Source organism: Paroedura picta, chromosome 14 (assembly GCF_049243985.1).
Source record: "Paroedura picta isolate Pp20150507F chromosome 14, Ppicta_v3.0, whole genome shotgun sequence".
Classification (NCBI taxonomy): domain Eukaryota; kingdom Metazoa; phylum Chordata; class Lepidosauria; order Squamata; family Gekkonidae; genus Paroedura; species Paroedura picta.
Window position 1 is genome coordinate 30,887,748 of NC_135382.1, and position 18,863 is coordinate 30,906,610.

General features: G+C 49.8%; 1 protein-coding gene across 1 annotated transcript; it reads left to right on the plus strand.

Moving 5' to 3' along the window:
- The first annotated feature begins 37 nt into the window (after positions 1–37).
- On the plus strand, positions 38–18,231 carry AARS1 (alanyl-tRNA synthetase 1). Its single transcript, XM_077309821.1, has 21 exons — positions 38–123; positions 1,008–1,167; positions 1,535–1,723; positions 2,693–2,838; positions 3,298–3,489; positions 3,915–4,059; positions 4,578–4,723; positions 5,756–5,864; positions 5,971–6,121; positions 6,810–6,934; positions 7,547–7,691; positions 8,342–8,520; positions 8,768–8,881; positions 9,177–9,383; positions 10,838–11,022; positions 12,014–12,122; positions 12,994–13,107; positions 14,481–14,600; positions 15,565–15,651; positions 16,479–16,592; positions 17,477–18,231. Exons 2-21 carry the CDS (start codon positions 1,027–1,029, stop codon positions 17,660–17,662), a joined length of 2,904 nt encoding a protein of 967 aa, XP_077165936.1. The 5' UTR covers positions 38–123; positions 1,008–1,026; the 3' UTR covers positions 17,663–18,231.
- The last annotated feature ends 632 nt before the right edge of the window (positions 18,232–18,863 follow it).

The window sequence follows — 18,863 nt, forward strand, 5'->3', positions numbered from 1 at the left end:
AACGAGCCAGTTATGCGCGCACGTGACGACGAGATGGGCGGGACCATTCCGTAGCAGGCTTGGGTGCACCGGGACAGCACTGCCGCAAGCAGGTGGAGGAAAGGCTGCTAGGAGAAGAGCCAGGTAGGGCTGGGCGGTGGGGTGTGGCTCTCTTGGGGGCAGCGGGAGAAGAATGAATGAATGAATTGAAAGCAAGCAAGAAGCTCTGCTGGGGGGTCGTTGGGCAGTCTTGCCCAGCATTGATCCCGAGCCTCTTCTCTAAGCTCTGCTTTAGGGCCATTGCTGCAGAGGATGCTGGGAGTCTGGTTCATGCCAAGGGGGTGTGATGGGTCAGTGTCACTGGTTTGGGAAGCAAAGTATGATGTAAGGGCTATACTGGTGCAATCACTGTGCCAAATTGCAGGGGAGGGCAGGGATGCCAATCCCCAGGTGGGACCTGGGGGATCCCCTGGAATTATAATTCAACTCCAGGGGACTGGCGTCAGTTCCCCTGGAGGAAATGGCTGCTTTGGAGGATGAACTCCATAGCATAATACTCCACCGAGGACCCTGTTTCGCCTCAAAGCCCACCCGGCTCCACCCCCAACATCTTCAGACATTTCCCAACCCAGAGTTTGCAACCCTAGGGGGGAGTCTACAGCCAGCAGGATGCACTGGCAGTTTGACTTTTTGCTGTAGTCGCCATGAACGTCCCTGGGTGCATGTCTGAATAAATAGGATACTTTGCTGTGTGGTAGCTTGTCATGGTGTCAGTGTAAGTGCTTGGTAATTTATGCTGTCTGGATTTGCCTGCCAAAAGGAGGTGGAGATCTTGCTGTACTCTTGGTAGTGATCGGGAATCTTGGGAAGGCAGATTGCCATTAGGCCTCAATTTCACAGAATTCACACCAGCTGTGTCCAATAAGAGTTACTGCTGCAACCTGAAGTTTCATCTCTTTGCACGGCAACTTGTACTTACATAGAAATTCAGCATTGTGTCTGCTCTTTTCTGTTTTTCCGCTGACCAGTGCTGGTGGCGCTCTGAAGATGGAGGCTTTAACGGCCAGCCAGATCCGTCAAAGGTTCATCAACTTCTTCGTGGAGAACTGGCATACGTATGTGCACTCCTCCGCCACCATCCCTTTGGATGACCCCACTCTCCTCTTTGCCAACGCTGGCATGAATCAGGTTGGGTGTTACTGAGATCTAAAACATTACCGTTCATTTGCTCTCTGCCAATCATGGCAGGTCCGACTCCTTCAGAAGAGGAGAACAACTTAAAAAACGTGCTGATGCCAATATAAGGGCCTAGACTGGTCTCCAGCACAGGGGATTGCAATTTCACATGAATAACCTGGAGAGATTCAATGGAGATTTTTCTCCTTCCTTCATACTGTTAGAATTGGATGAATTGTATCAGCTGTCGGTTTAGAATGTACTGAAAAATTTGCTGTTTCACATGCACAGTTGATTTGGGGTGGTAGATCTCAAAGCTTTGGAGCGGGACTTGCTCCTACACTCAGGACTGAAGCTGTTCTCCTTATTTTGTTCCTAGTTCAAACCCATTTTCCTCAACACTATTGATCCCTCCCACCCCATGGCCAAGCTGACGAGAGCAGCCAATACACAGAAGTGCATTCGGGCTGGCGGAAAGCACAATGACCTGGATGACGTCGGCAAGGATGTCTACCATCACACTTTCTTTGAGATGCTGGGCTCCTGGTCCTTTGGAGATTACTTCAAGGTACAGTTCTGACACTCTGACCTGAATGGCCCAGGCTAGCCAGATCTCAGAAGCTAAACAGGGTGAGCCCTGGTTAGTACTTGGATGAGACTCAAGCAAGGAAGGCCAGGGTTATTATGAAAAGGCAAGCGATGGCAATTTGCCTCTGACCATCTCTTGCCTTGGAAACACTATGGGGCCACCGTGAGTGAGGTGAGTGCACATTCCACCAAGATGATTATAACACTAGATGGGTGGTGAGGGGTCAGCTGTAGCTAAGACTGCAGGTAACTAACCAGCTGTTATCTGCCTTCTGTTCTGAGATGCTTGGGGGAAAGGCAGATAGATCAGTATTTTAGAACTGTGCTTGCATGTTTTTCTCTGAAATCTGGTGATAAATCTGGATATGAACTTCAGCTTCTGTTTTTTCAAAAACTGAATAGACCCAGTACTCAAACAAATCTGGTTCTAAATCTCTAGGCAGTACCACTGTTAACTGCAAGTTCAGGTTAGGATCCTTCTCCCTGGCTTGTGAGTTTTCTATATGCTGGGAATGTTTGTTTGCTTTTGTTTTGTCCTCCATAAGGAAGTATCTAATGAGGTGATTGCCTCCCCCCAAACTTGACATGATTGGTTGCTTCCCCATGCAAAGAAAATCCCCACACCTAGAAAGCTAGCTTCTTAAGACTATAGCAGTATGAAGTGGTAATGTCACGTATTAAGCACCCCATTGAGAACGAGGACTGCATGAATAATAGGAATATTCTGTTCTTGAAAAGCCTGAGGTTTCTTCAATGGGCAGACACACTAAATATCTGCAACCATAGAGAAGGGTGTGCGGAGTGGTATGAAATTTATATCTGTTGACTCATTGCCTCTATGAGTTCTGGCCACTGCAGTGTTAGGGGGGTAAGAGGTGGCACCTAAGGCTCCTTTCACAAGTTAGCAGATCATGCCCAGTGTCTCAGCCCCGCTTTCTTCTCCATTCAGGAACTGGCTTGCAAATTTGCCCTGGACCTGCTCACCAAGGAATTTGGCATCCCCATTGAGAGGCTCTACGTCACGTACTTTGGCGGAAATGAGGCAGCTGGCTTGCAGCCAGATCTGGAATGCAAACAAATCTGGCTGGATCTAGGGTAAGTTGTGGGGAGTTAGGGGAACCCCAAAGAATGTTGAAACTTGGCTGTAAAACTTGGCAGCAGGAACTTCTGCTTGCGGTCAAGCAATACGGCAGGAGGAGGAAGCTGTGGGGGGGGGGTCCCATGATTTCCCTGCCCAGAAAACTGAGAGAGGGCAAAAAGAGGCAGAGAAGCACATAAACAGAATCCTGTTATAAATTTCCTTTTCCCAAAAACCAGGCAGTGCTATAACCTGAACCAGATGCCTCATTCTTACTTTAGGTATAGATTTGCTAATCAGATGAAAATGGTGTTTGTTAAAAATGGGATATCCTCTCAGATCTTGGATTCCAGAATCTCTTTTGTATCCCAAACCATCACTGCATCTTTTAAAACATGTACAAAGATCCTGTCCGTTTCAGACTATCACCTCCTTTGTGCCCCTCTGTCCCTCACTGGGCATTTTGTTCTTTGTAGTCTGGCAGACAACAGGATCCTTCCAGGCAGCATGAAGGATAACTTCTGGGAAATGGGGGACACAGGACCTTGTGGGCCCTGCAGCGAGATCCATTATGACCGGATCGGGGACCGAGACGCTGCGCATCTGGTGAATCAGGATGATCCTAACGTGCTGGAGATCTGGAACCTGGTGTTCATACAGTTCAACAGGTGATGCGATGATTCTTCTCCCCAAACGCCTTCCCTGGATTCGTGTGTGTGATTTGTTCTCTCTTTCACAGTCAGCATATGGGTGCTGCAGGAGTCTGCTTCTCACCCACCCCCACTAACCTTTCGAGTTTCCTGCCTTGCATGAAGACGTGTTCTTGTCTGCACCACAATCTCGGTGCCAGCTACTGGGTTTTGCTTTGGGACCAGCATGGCTGCAAACAGCTGTAGTTTAGGGAAAGGTTATTTCCTTTGGATTTTATTCTGGATTAGTTTTAATTCTCACTCATAGTTTTAGGTCCTCCCAGATTGCACGTACTCTGACTTCATCTGTCCGGTGGCGTTTTTTAACTGTTTTGAGGAATGGGGAGAGATGTGGTTCATGTCTTCAGCATTACTAAGGAGGTGTGTTTCTTCCCACTCTACAGGGAGTCTGACGGAATCCTGAAGCCCCTTCCCAAGAAGAGCATTGACACCGGGATGGGCCTTGAGAGGCTGGTGTCCGTGCTGCAGAACAAGATGTCCAACTACGACACGGATCTCTTTGTGCCCTACTTTGAAGCCATCCAGAAGGTACATGGCCCAGATGCATTGTGGGTAATTGGCCGCAGATTGGCCGCGGGTGATCCCTCCCTGCCTGTCTCCACAGAGCATGTTCTGTGCCTAGATTGCAGATTCTCAACTTTTTAAAGCCTGTGGGAACCTTTAGAATTCTGAGTGAGGGCTGTTTGTATGATCACAAAACGGCTGCTGGTGGAGGCAGAAGCTCTGTTTAACGGGATGCCTTTTTAACCTGCACAGCCAATCAGAAACCCTGCTGGGCCAAAGCCCTACCCAGCCCCTGCCTGCTTTCTAAAAGCCCTTGGCTGACTGCATGGCACTCATTGGCACCATGTGGGGACCCCTGGCTGAGATCTTCTTGCCTGCAGGAAAGCACCCCTTTCTCCCATTGAGCTTCTCTGCCAACCCTAGCTGAATATTTCCCCCCTTCTGTTCTCAAATGTAGCAGAGTGATCTTCCACCTGTTTTTCACGAACAGAACTGTACACCTCTCCCCAACTTTTGAACATCGCCTTCTTTCTTCTTCCTAGGGTACAGGTTGCAGGCCGTACTCTGGGAAGGTTGGTGAGGAGGATGCTGATGGCATCGATATGGCCTACCGCGTCCTGGCTGACCACGCCCGAACCATCACTGTGGCCCTTTCGGATGGCGGCAGGCCCGATAACACTGGCAGGGGGTGAGGGAGCTCTGGGGTTCGGCTCATCAACCTGGGCCATGTGGGTGGTGTGAACATGGTACAGGCCTTAGGGACTAAGGCTTAGATCCTAAGCATTGCGTGTCCCCCCCCATCCATTGAGAAAAGGGGTGCATTTTGGCTCCCTAAAAAATGCTGATCCTTCATTATCCCACAAGCAGGAGCGCAGCTTAGGATCCAAGCTTAATGATGCTGATGTGGTTCATCTGGACTGAGCAGAAAGCTCTTTTTAAAACATAGTGAAGCTTCAGAGAGAGGTCTCTCAAGGCCAGTATCCTGAAGTGACAACTTCTGACGTAATCTAAGGATTCTAGGAATGCTGGCTGCACACCCCAGGTTTGGTTGTCTGGACCGGCCACTGTTATTTTTCTAGCAAGGCATTAACTCCCCCCCCTAAAGAGGATAACTCTGATTACTCTTTTGAGGATGGGAGGCGGATCAAGTGTATCAACTTAATCAGACCAAAGGCCATTGACCTTCAGAGGACACCCCTTTCTGATTACTGGGGCAAGGCCAGACATTGTTGCTCCAGGATACCTGCTTGGGTCAAGCCCCCAAACAAAAGTCATCAGCCAAGCTAATAAAGCAAGTACTAATACAACAAGGTGTGCAGCAGTCTGAGTTCTCCAGAACTTTGTCAGGCTGGGTTTGGGGTGTTTTTTTGTTTTTTTACGGATCCTCACGACAACTGTGACATACGTTAGGCTGAGTGAGCAGGGCTGGCCCCAGGCCACTCAAAAGCATCCATGGAAGAGTGGGGATTCGAACCAGCGACTCTCAGATCCTCATCTGATGCTCTTAGCCACTGCACCGTTCTGGCTTTCTTATCTTGAGGCCCCTACCTCAGCATCCTCTGCTCGGATGCTTTGTTGGATCCAGTGGGCACAGGGTATAATTAGCAATTGATCGAATGTCCTTTGACTGTGCAGCAGGAGGTTAAGGGCGGTGCCTCTGAATCCTGGTGCTGAGGAAGTTACAAATGAGGTTAACCCCTCGCTATCTGTCTCCCCTCAGGTACGTTCTGAGGCGCATCCTTCGCCGGGCTGTGCGCTATGCCCATGAGAAGCTGAACGCCCGCAAAGGGTTCTTTGCGACCCTGGTTGACGTGGTGGTGGAATCGTTGGTACATTCCTTTCTGTTGCTCCTGAGGGTTTGGGGTTGCTCGGGGCATGAAGCAGGGGGGGGGGGAAGAGTCAGTCGTTCTGACTGAACTATCCCTGTTCCTTCAGGGCGGGGCCTTCCCTGAATTGAAGAAAGACCCGGACATGGTGAAAGACATCATCAACGAAGAGGAGGTTCAGTTCCTGAAGACGCTGAGTAGAGGGCGCCGTATCCTTGACCGGAAGATTCAGAGCTTGGGAGACAATAAAATCATTCCTGGTACGAAAGAGGACAACGTTGAGTTCCACCAGCCTGACAGCATGTCACAGTGGTTAGAATGTCAGAACAGGATCTGGAAGGCCCCAGTTTGAATCCTCATCCTCACTCTGTCATGAAAGCTTAAAATCATGGAGTTGGAAGGGATCTCCAGGGTCATCTAGTCCAACCCCCTGCACAATGCAGGAAGTCACCTGCAAATCCAAAGCAATTCCAATTCCATGCCCTGATAGTGCCCCCTCCAAAAAGAAAACCGGAAACCCTGCCCAGTCTGCCTCTCAACCCTAAGGGGCAATTGGCGTTTCCCTGGGTATGCAAGATAGGGCCACAAGAGCCAAGCACTGACACAATCTTTCCTCCTCACCTACTTACAACCTGCCTAAGTTCATAGAATCAGCATTTCTATCAGATGGCTATCCAGGCTCTGCTTAAAAACTTCCAAAGAAGGAGAACCCACCACCTCCCGAGGAAGCCTGTTCCACTGAGGAACTGCTCTAACTGTCAGGAACTTCTTCCGGATGTTTAGCCGGAAATTCTTTTGAATTCATTTCATCCCGTTCGTTCTGGTCTGACTCTCTGGGGCAACAAAAAACTAACTCTGCCCTGTCCTCTATATGCTGGGTGTCTATGGGCCGAGTAGGTGCTGCTACACCTAATTTTACTGTTGACTGTCTTGTTTTTCTGTTTCCAGGAGACACTGCCTGGCTGCTGTACGACACCTATGGTTTCCCCGTGGATCTCACTGGGCTGATAGCAGAGGAGAAGGGCTTGAAAGTTGACATGGAAAACTTTGAGGAGGAGAGGAAGGCTGCCCAGGTAAGACTCAGCCGCTGCTAATTCAGCCTCCTTAGGGAGTGCTGATATGTCAATGCACATGTTGATTTATTTTAAAATTTGTCCAAGTTTCTTCCTGCCCATTGCACAAAGGCAGTTTTCAACCTGAGCTCTGGTGCAGCCAGATGCACGAGCCCTTGCGCATGAAATGAAAGGCAGGAGCCGAAGAGCCCTGAACCCGTGGCGCATACCTTGTGCGAGTCCTCCTTGGAATTGGGGGAGGGGGAGTAAGGCACAATTTTGCTTTTGGTATCGCACTTATTGTTGTAAGCCGTGCTGGGTTCATTTTAGAAGAAAAGCATAGTACAGCTTTCTGTTTAGAAGTCAGATTGGATTCCGCCTAGCTGGCCCTGACCCGCATAGACCAGGCTCTCATCAGATCTCGGAAGCTGGATAGTATTTGGGTGGGAGAGCACCAAGCTCAGTGCAAAAATAGGCAAACATAGCAGAGTCCACCACTAGCTTCATCAGTGGATCTGCCTCAGCCTGTCCAGTGCAGCTGTGTAGCCCCTGAGAAGCATGGCCAAGAGCATTACTGATGTTTTGAGGCCTCCTTTTCCTGCCGTTCACCCTTGGGTTTGTTACTGTTCCCAGCTCAAATCCCAGGGCAAGGGTGGTGGCGATGAAGACCTCATCATGTTGGACATCTATGCGATTGAAGAGCTCCGGTCCAGGGGTCTGGAGGTTACGGACGACTCTGTCAAGTACAACTATACCTCCGATCCCAGTGGCACGTACGGTAGGTTCTGGGGTGCTCGAACTCACTGCATTGGCACAATGTCTCCCTTGAGACATGACAATGACGAGTCGGCCTTCGTCAAATTCTGTGTGTCCTGTGCCGCCTTAAAATCCCTATATCCCTAAAATCCCTATAATTAGGAATGTTCACAGCTTCTTGAATCAAAAGGTTACAAGCAAGAAAACCTGCAAGGACTTGGGTGGGACAAATACCCTCTCCCTACAGCCAATCTACCTGTCTCTGCTGCTCCATCTTAAGCTTTCCTTTCCCACATTCTCTACCTGCAAAAAATATGGCCCAATTGCACAATGGGAAACCATCAAGAACTTGAGCCAGGCACTTCACTTCCCCCCCATATCTATTCTATATCCTTCTGGTAAACCCCACATTCTCAGCTTCCCCTGCTCCCTTCCTGCCAACCAGCATAGCTTTTATCTGCCCCTCCAAATCTTCAGCTATATTTGTTATTTAATTCTTTCATCACAGTTCTGGGACAATGTGAGCATTTGGATGCTGCATTCGGTACATTCCTAAGCAGAGAGGCACCCTTCTGAGCCCATAGATGCTCTGTTTTACCCTCTCTCCTGCCTGTCCTGAATTTTAAAATAAAAAAGGACCTGTTCTTTCCCCCTCCCCTCCAAAACCTGCAGAGTTTGACAGTCCTGTGGCCACGGTGAAAGCCCTCCGCCGGGACAAGACGTTTGTGGAAGACGTGTTTACGGGCCAGGAGTGCGGGGTCATCCTGGATCAGACCTGCTTTTATGCCGAGCAGGGAGGCCAGATCTACGACGAGGGTTATCTCGTTAAGGAGGACGAAGGCAGCGAGGACGTATGTTGCCACTGTGACTTTGCCATTTGAAGATTTATTGGGTGGGTCTTTGTGGGCGGTGCCTTCAAGGTTATTCCATTGTGGGCTTCAGTCCTTAAACTGCAACGAGGCATCCACATCTCTCCCCTGCCCCCCCATTGGGCCCTGGGATCTGACTCCTTCCCAAATGTTCTGGTTTCTGGAGTGGGTTGGACGGTTGCAAGAGCCCTTGCTAATATAGCTTCTGCTGTGTTTTCGGTTTCTGTAGAAGACAGAGTTCACCGTGAAGAATGTGCAAGTGCGCGGGGGCTACGTGCTCCACATAGGCACCGTCTATGGCAACCTCAAAGTAGGAGACGTCGTTCGGCTGTATGTGGATGAGGTGAGCAGATCACCGGAGCAGGCTGGGGAGGGGTCTCATGAATGCTGTTCTGGATTCACATGTGAGCTATTCAAGCTAAGATCCCTTTATTTATTTGTAATGTCATTGGCTGGCAGGGGCTCATGGGAATTTATTTATTTATTTATTATATTTATATACCGCCCTCCCCGGAGGCTCAGGACATCCATGGACATCTGGAGGGCCGCAGTTTGACTACCCCTGCTTCAGGCTGTTTGGTGGGCAGGACCCCTATTTCCTCCATCACACCCACCTCATATCCATCTTTGCTTTGCAGTCAAGGCGAAGACCCATCATGAGCAACCACACGTCCACCCACATCCTCAACTTTGCCTTACGGGCTGTACTGGGGGAGGCTGACCAGCGAGGGTCCCTGGTTGCCCCTGACCGTCTACGATTTGACTTCACCGCCAAGGGAGCCATGTCCACCAAGGAGATCAAGAAGGCAGAAGAGATTGCCAATCAGATGATTCGGGAAGCCAAGGTACGGTACATGGGGATTTGACTTGCAGGGCTGGGTTATGCTGGCAGGGGCTTATGGGAATTGTAGTTCATAGACATATGGAGAGCCACAGTTTGACCACGTCTGCCCTAGGGCATTCAGCAACTTGCCTGCATTCTGCTTTGTGTGCATTAGACAGAGCTGTACTCTAAGGCCAGTTCTCAGACCATTAACATGGGTTTTTGTGCTTCCTGGCACTAGAGCAGGGATCCCCAACATGGTGCCCACCAATACTTTCCCTGGCATCCACCAAATGATTTTAGAAAGTATGTGGGGGCAATGTGGGGCTCTTGCCTAGCAGGACTTCTGATTAGCTTCCGGAGATCTGATTGGCTGTACAGATTAAAATGATGTTGTTTCAGTTGGAATTGTCACCACAGTGTCAATTTTTATTCCCTTCCCTCCTCTTGACTTTTAAAATTACCCCTCTTCTCCCCTGCACTTGGACTTCCTGTTGGGTGTGTGGCTCCGCCTCCTTTGGCAGCCATTTTGACAGCCATTTTATGGTTGTTCCTGCCACCCTGGGTCAGAGTTCTGAAGGTGCTCACGGACTCCAAAGGGTTGGGGGACCCTTATCTAGAGCTTGTCATTATTATTTGTGTGTGTGTTTTTAAGACCGACCCCTTTTCTGGAAAGGTTCTCTAGAAACACCGCCATGACATGAAACCATTGTGTTTCATTGGTCACAGTGGCTGGATTGTTTTCCACTGTGACCCTGTTCACAGATTACACTGAACACATGTGCAGTGCCCATTTCTTTTTTCTGTACATGGACATTGAGTAATTCTCATGCATCACAGGTACACTTGTGAGAGGAACCCCGTATTTACCACGGTACTAACTCCCAGGTTCATTTGTAAAGCAAATGTACATTGGCTCTTTCTTACAAATCGATGTGCATGCATGCCTATGTACACACAGGATTGTCATCCTTTCCCCAGGTCGTTCATGCGAAGGACTGCCCTTTCTAACGAAATAATTTAGCCATATAGTGTCTTTGCGATGGATGTCACGAAGCAACCGTTCCATGGACGAGCCGTACTTACGAATCACCAGCATGGCTCTTCCAAGCCAATTAAAACGTACTTAACCAATAATACAATTATAAAAAATTATAAATGATTGAGAGAAAGATGGCAGGATGTTGACATGGCATCCAAAGTTTGCCAGCATTATACAATGCCGAAAGTGTCCTTATTCGCATAACAAGATAGCGTTCAAGGAAACTTCACTCCTACCACGCATTTTGCCCCACTTCAGGCTTCAAGGGGCAGGCTGATGCCATGTAAATCTGTATAAGTCTATGAGTCACAAAAGACCCCTGATGCTGTTGAAACACACCACTAACGAATGTTGAAAGCATGACCAATTAAAAAAGAGAGAGAAGCCTTTCTATGGGGGGGAGAAAAAAACTCATCTTGCCCAAATTCCTGCAGGTTGTCTATGCCAAGGACTGCCCTCTGGCAGCAGCCAAAGCCATCCAAGGGCTGCGTGCGGTGTTTGACGAGACATACCCCGACCCCGTGCGTGTTGTCTCGATCGGCATCCCTGTGGAGGACATGTTGGCTGACCCCTCCAGCGCTGCCGGATCAGTCACGTCTGTCGAGTTCTGCGGAGGGACGTAAGTGCTGTAGAACTTGCTGGCATCTTCTGCCTCCCCTTTGTCTGCCCCAGATGATTCTAGAACTCTTTAACTGACTCGATTAAACGTGCAGCCCACCTGTGTTACGAAAGGCAGATTAATGAGGACCCCTTTTTTCAGAGCATTTAGGTGACTGTTCTTTAGGGAAGATCAGTATGTTGCTGCGTATTTTATTGGAAGGTCTGTTGCATGCGATTCCTACAAATTGATTTTTAACATACTATTGGGATATTTCCTTTCTGCTTCATTATAAGGCATTCGCACCCCTTGGATCTGACAGATGTCCTAATAATTGCCCTTGCTATCTTTTAATTTTGTTGTTTGGGCATAAACCCTCAATGACATTAATCAGAGGGGAGGGTGAATGATTGATTAAGATATTTGATCAAAAGAGCTTTAATCAGATTAAGGGGAAGTACTGTAGAACAGGGGTAGTCAACCTGTGGTCCTCCAGATGTCCATGGACTACAATTCCCATGAGCCCCTGCCAGCAAATGCTGGCAGGGGCTCATGGGAATTGTAGTCCATGGACATCTGGAGGACCACAGGTTGACTACCCCTGCTGTAGAATGAAGAGATCCACAGAAGGAGGGTGACGCACATGTGGAATTCTGTGTAGAACGGAGACACGAAGAAACCACTGTGTGCTTGCCAAGTACTATCTATTTTGCATCTTCTCTATCCTATTCATCTTGGTTTGTAAGCCTAGTGGGGCAGAGATCATGTCAGTAGAGCAACCTGTTAATTTTGTTCAGTCCTAGCAGTGGCAACCGCGGGTAAGCTTGCCTTTGTGTGCAAAGCCATAAGGCGTCAAAGACCAAGAGATGTCAACAAAAGGATCCGTGGCAAAGCTAAGACCTGCCCGTTCCGTATGGATCTCTTACTAGCGGTTCTAAATAAATTAGCTAGGGCAGGAGGAGGGGGGAATAAAGAGAACTGAGGCATTTCTCCGTATTTCGTGTTCCTACAGCCACTTGCAGAATTCCAGCCACGCTGGTTCCTTTGTGATTGTGTCGGAGGAAGCCATTGCCAAAGGCATCCGGCGGATAGTGGCCATAACTGGCGCAGAAGCCCAGAAGGTGAGCAGGAGAGTGGGCTGGAACCTTGGGAAGGTGGAGGGGGTCAAGCACTGACTCAGATTACCTTGGCCATGGATCATCTCCTGTGTGTGGGGAAGGTTCCCAAGTTTGACCCTGGCATCTCCACCTAAAAGATCTTGGGCAGTAGGGCTGGCAACGATCTTTGTCTGGAAAGAGAGCTGCTGTCAGGCAGACTGTTTGGGGCTTGGCTGACCCCTGGTCTTGAGTCCACATGAGATTGCTGCCAATAATCTCAGCTTTCCTCCTGGCTTGAATGTGCATACACTGCCCCAGGGGTCCCACCTTTTCGTGCTCGTGGGCACCTTTGGAATTCTGTCACGGGGCAAAGGGCACCTCCACAAAATGGCTTTTTCATTGGCACAGCCCATCGGAAGACCTGCCCGCTTCCTGAGAGCACGTGGCTGGTGAAGACCAAATGGGCTGCACCCAGCAGGCAACCAGCAGGAAAAAAGAGGGAAATGCCAGGGGATAGTTGATGGACTTCTTGTTGTACAAAGTCCATATGCATTTTGCCACGTAGGCTTCATCCGAAGGGATCAGAGCTTTCACCTAGTGCTTGAACTGTCTGCAGCAATTAAGTTCTTAAGAACCAATCAATCAACTAACACCACAATAAATCAATCAACTAGCACTTGGCAGGTGCTGGGAAAGGTGTTGGCAAAACAGCACAGTGCCTGCGGGTGCCACTCTGGGGACGCCCGCACTACACTGATGCCTGTGGGACCCATTTAGCTGTGAGGCTAAGAGAGCAATGCTTGGGGCTCTCCACCACCACAGCTCAATCGCTCATTGGTCAGTGAACGGTTCCTTTTTTTGTGCTGCTACCCGTTGTCGAACTTCTCTTCCAAAGGCCCTGAGGAAAGCAGACAGCCTTAAGAAGCTGCTGTCCAACCTGGAAGCCAAGGTGAAGGTGCAGACCGCGCCCAATAAAGAAGTCCAGCGCGAGATCGCAGACCTCAGCGAGGTACGAGACAGCTTCGGCTACTCTTGGTGGGGGAAAGGCCGGCTGCGGATCCTGCCCCGGAGTTCTCCAGCAGTGCTGTTGTGCCAAATACAGAACTGGAGAGGTTGCTGGCTGTGCAGCAGAGCCTTGTAGGCAAAGCTGGGGTGTGCTGTGCACCAGTATCGCCCAGGGTCTATAGGCAGGGAAGGCAAACTTGGTATACAAAGTAAGATAATTTCCTAACACTGTGTTGCCTCATTGTGTTCCTAGAAGAGGAATCGTATATGCAAAGCGCTGAGTCAGGCCCTTACGGTCCTCCCCAAGGAGGCCAGGTTCTGACACCTACAATTCCATATGCAAAGTACTATAGTGTCCAGAATTGCATAATGTTCCTTGAAGCCATGGATCCACTATGGAAAGTACGGAATCTGCCCTTCCTAGGAAAGCCAGATTCTGAGAACCGTAATATATTTGTGCTAAATAGGACCATTATTCTTATTAATAGCGGTAATTAGATTTCTATACCGCCCCTTCGAGTCCTTGCAAAAGTCTGCATTGCATTTTTACGCAGTGTATTATAAAACCCACGGGAAAAGAACATTGAATCAGGTTCTTAGAATTCTGCATAGAGGCCTTCATGGAGGACATTAGATTTTTTTTTTTTTACCCACCAGATTTTATCCATCTTGTCCCTAAAAGCCATAGGAGCTAGGTGTCTGTTAAAAGCGGATTTTCTTGGGATTCCAAACTTGACAATGGAGGTCAGGGCTGGTTCCAGGTTTAGGGGAGGGGCCTTTGGACAGGGAATTCCCAAGCCCCCCCCCCCACACACACACATACACATGCAACCAGCTGGGTGACCTTGGGCTCGCCACAGCACTGATAAAGGCTGTTCTGACCGAGCAGGAATATCAGAGCTCTCTCAGCCTCACCCACCTCACAGGGTGTCTGTTGTGGGGAGAGGGAAGGGAAGGCAATTGTAAGCCACTTTGAGACTCCTTCGGGTAGAGAAAAGCGGCATATAAGAGCCAACTCTTCTTCCTTGTGGGGAGAAACGTGAGTTTTATTCAGTGTGTGTTGGCCTATTTTACATGGCCCTTTTTGAAATTGTTTACCCTTTTCACAGTGGCACCTGGCAGTGTAGGGCTGGTGCAGGGGGGAGAGGGGGCAGAGGTGGGAGCCAGCAGCAGTGGGCCCCAGGCCCTGACCACTACCTCACCTGAGGATATGCTGATGTTGGCCCAGGCCAGAAGTGTTAGATTCTGTTCCAGTCTTCCCGGCCTGGTCACGGTTGCACAGAACATGCTGCCCCTAGCTGTAGCCACGAGAAGCGCAGGCTGCTAGGCACCTTGGGAAGTCGGGGCGAGGCTTCCAAGTTCTCCTTCCATTTGCAGACCCTGGCCACCGCTGTCATTCCTCAGTGGCAGAAGGATGAGCTGAGAGAGGCCCTCAAAGCCCTGAAGAAGGTGATGGACGATCTTGATCGTGCCAGCAAAGCCGACGTCCAGAAACGGGTGAGCTTGTCCTTTCTGTGCTCCTCTAACCTTCCCCCTTCACCTCTTCCCCCCGACCGTGTCGTACGCGGAGAGTGCAGGCCGGTAGAAATGGCTGAGCCATGTGTGTTGTTAGGTGCGAAGTCGTGTCCGACCCATCGCGACCCCATGGACGATGATCCTCCAGACCTTCCTGTCCTCTACCATTCCTCAAAGTTCATTTGACGGTGTGTGTGTGGGGGGGGAGCAGGAAAGGGCTCTGCCTCTGCTGTTCCTATTTGAAAAGGAAACGTGCCCATTTCTGTACAACCAATTCCCTTCATGGGTCTCCTGAATACTCCGTGCTGGCGAAATACACAATAAAATGTGATTTGGAAGCCGCATGATGCATCTTCGCTGAATCTGGCTTCTGCTCGGACGGGAGACCCTTCGTAGACACCCATCCCTTCTCCGGAAGGGCTAAGGCAGGCTCTCTCTTTGCCTAGGGCAGGCTTCTTCAGCCTGGGTTTTGTGAATCCTTGAGGTTTCTTGACCGTCCTGGACAGGTTTCCCAAATGGGTGGAAGTTGATTGATTTTTTAATATATTTTTGAAGTTTGCTGAACATGTGTCAGGTGATATGACCATATATGATCATGTCACCCCTCCCTCCCCCCCAATGGCCATTGAGAGGTCTGGAGGGGGTGGGAAAGAGAGGGGCCCTTGGTGGGCATGCGCACAGCTCTGCTTCCCAACCATATTCTGCATGATCGCACGACTTCTGGGCCTTCTTGAAGCCTGAAGAATGTTTCCGGGGGTTCAGAAAGGCTGGCCTAGAGCTCCGTGGAGGAAAGGCAGGCTGTGTGTGCCGTAAACTGGAACTCTGTCCTGCCAGGTGCTTCTCTTGGGCACCTGAAACCCTGGAAGGGCTCAATTCCTGCAAGTGAGCAGCGATCTTGCTCACAGGCAGCCTGCCTTGTCTTTGAACATATCCTTTTTTCTCCCAGGTTCTGGAGCAAACAAAGCAACTCATTGAGACTCACCCCAACCAGCCCCTGGTCATCCTGGAAATGGAAAGTGGAGCTTCTGCAAAGGTACCCCCACTGAATGGCCCCACCAGCCCCTCTCTTCCCTCACAAGCATCTGCTGCAGGGGAGAGAGGGCACCGGTGGACGGTTTGTTGCTCTGGCTGCAAACATTCTGCAGGCCCAGGGAGGGAAGAAGAAAAGAGCTGCTTTTTTTATACCCCGCTTTTCGATTCCCGAACAAACACCTTTCCTTTCCTCGCCCCACAGCAGACACCCTGCGAGGTAGGTAGGGCTCTAACAGAACTGCTTTGCAAAGCAGCTCTGAGAGAACTGTGACTATCCCCTGGTTGGCTGTCAGTGGAGAAGCAGGGAACCAAACCCAGTTCTCCAGATTTTAATCTGCCACTCTTGAACCACTACACCACGCTGGCTCTCAATAGCATAAGATACTCCCAGCAAACGTTTAGGAGTATCCTGTTACTTTTCAGTGCAGTAAAGTGAGCTGTTTCCGTGGACCCAGGATAGACGGGCGTGCCACTGGATGGCAGGTGTTCAACCAAACGGGTCCAGAAGCAAAAGCAGGCCTCTCATGGCTGCAGGACATTCCTTCACTTGTCAAGAAGGGTTTAGCTGTGCCAGACACCTTCGCTTGGTCTCCTGCGACCTGGGTGGAGCGTTAAGAGCCAGCACTGCATAAGGCACCCTGTAGTCGGCCTCGGCAGGGCCGAGAAGAGCAAACCTGGTTCCTGGATTAGAGGATCAAGAGCAGAAGGCTCCCCCTCCCCCCCCCAACACTTACATCGAGGGCTACTGTACCTGGGGTGGATTCAGATGGCAACCGTCCACCCTGGCAGCATGCTTTTTGGCTAATCAGACCACCTGTCCCCTTGCAGGCACTGAACGAATCCCTGAAGCTGTTTAAGGCTCACTCTCCGGAGACAGCCGCCATGCTCTTCACAGTGGATAACGAAGCCGGCAAGATCATCTGCTTATGCCAGGTTCCCCAGGTAAATCGGGAAAGAGGGAGTTGATGAATCATGGTATGCCTTCCCAGCGAGAAAGATCTTAACGTGCCCTGTGCAAAAACAGTCAGGGAGAGTGTCCTCTGGATTTTCTCCGGAAGATTATTCCAACAGGGATGATAGCATAGTACGTGGCCAGACAGTAGAGAGAACTGCCTCATTAGTGGGAACAGCCAAAAGGGATTAAATCGGTAGGCGGGTCAGGGAGAGTAAGCATGCATGACTCTGCTACAGCAAATTACGAGTCAAAAGCGACTTCTTTTGTGTCAGAAGCTTTTGGGAACTAAGAACACTTCGGGCATAGTGGGCTCTCGTCTTGGGAAGCTTGGCCCACAAGCGATTTGTCAGTCTTGAGCATGCCCCTCTCTGTTTTGGAAGAAGTCGGAGAATTGGATCTCAGAAGCTAAACAGGGTCAGCCCTGGTTATTATTTTATTTTTTGGCTTTTATCTGCAGGTGGGCTCAGGGCTGTTTGTAGCAATGGATTAAAACAATTCCCTAAAACATCATAAAACACTAAAGCTAACAAAGGCCCCCACCCGCCCAAGCCGTTGTCAATCTGGCCCGCAGTATTTATGGGACCGGAGCGATTACAGTATTATTTTAGCCTAAAGCTTGTTTTAATTTTATTTGCATTTGACATGTTTTATACCCTGATGTAAGCCACCCCGGGACTGCTTTTGGAGAGAGGCTGCTCTAAAATCCCATAATAAATAAAAATAATAGGGTATAAGCAAGGAAACATGTACCAAGAATAAAAGGGGTGGGGATTACTGGGATGGAAGATCACCAAAGAAGTCCAGGGCTGCTGGGCCCTACGGGTCACCTTCCACCGCCACCAACGTTGCACGCTCTCTTTCTGCCTCCCAGGAAGTGGCCAGCAAAGGGCTGAAAGCCAGCGAGTGGGTGCAGCAGGTGTCGGGACTGATGGACGGCAAAGGGGGCGGGAAGGACACCTCCGCTCAGGCAACGGGCAAAAACATCGACTGCCTCGAGGAAGCCCTGCAGGTGGCCACGGACTTTGCCAAGCTCAGGCTAGGGGCACTGAAGAACTGACCTCGGTCCCCGCCCACACTGAAGAAGGGAATTCCACATCTGCTCAACCAATAGGTTTTGGAGCTGACTTTGAGTGGCATATATGGCGATACAGGCTACGGGTTCTTGTCCTTCTAAATTCACCAGCGCAGGCAGTGGCCCAGACGCAGGACAAAATGCCAGCCCTGCACAGATTCTAACCTAGTCTCATGGCAATAACTGACCCATCCCACAAAGCCCGCTGTCAGTTAGCTGTCTCAGTTTTTCCCCTGTAAAATAGTCATTTGCTTCCTGAGATTGTAAGTCCAGTGCTCAGAGCTGCTTCTTCCACCTGTCAGTTTAAAGAGCCACAACCCGGGTTCTGCACACACGACCACCGTCCACGCTTGGGCTCTTGAGACGGTTGCTGCCACATGGCCAGGCAGAGGGGTAGACGACAAAGCTGCTATTTCTCCTTTCCTCGTCTGTGTAACTGTGGCTGCTTTTGTCACTGGTCGTACCATTAACCTGTGTTGTTTGTAGCAAAGCCATAGGCAAGCTCGATCTTCTTGGCATGAAAAACTGGCTGCTAAATAAAAGAATAGATGCAAGTGTGTCTTGTGGGCATTTGTGGCTGTCACAACAACGTGTGCACCGGAGCTATTGTTTTGTAATGGAGTGTCTCACACAGGGGCAATTGGTACATGTTAGGTTTCTAGATCCGCCTATTTGGGAAACAGCAAGAGGGAAGGGAGGGAATCACGTAACCTACCACGAGAGGAGAAGGCTACGGCCGATGTTCCGTTTTGCAGATTCCAAGCCTGCAGTTCTATACATAAAGTCAGGAGTCCCCAATCTTTTCGAGCTCTCTGGGCACCCTTGGAATTCAGACACCGTGTGGGGGACACAGCCACAATATGGTCATCACAGGACTGGTTCATTTTTAATAAATCTGCACAGCTGATCAAATCTCCAGTGAGCTCTGCCTAGCTCTCCTCCCACTTTCTAAAAACAATTGAAAAGGGGCCAGGAAAGTGGTTGGGGACCTTTGCCCTAAGTGGTACTCTGGGCAGAGCTTATGCACAAATTGTTGAAATCAAAACTGTACCCCTGGAGCCTCCCCAAGCTTCCGAAAATTGTCACCATCAAAAACATGCAATGTTATTTGTAAATTTAATTCCATAGCTGCAGAGGCAGAAGTGTTTGGCTGGGACATGACTAGGGAGAAAGTCTAGCTGCCGGG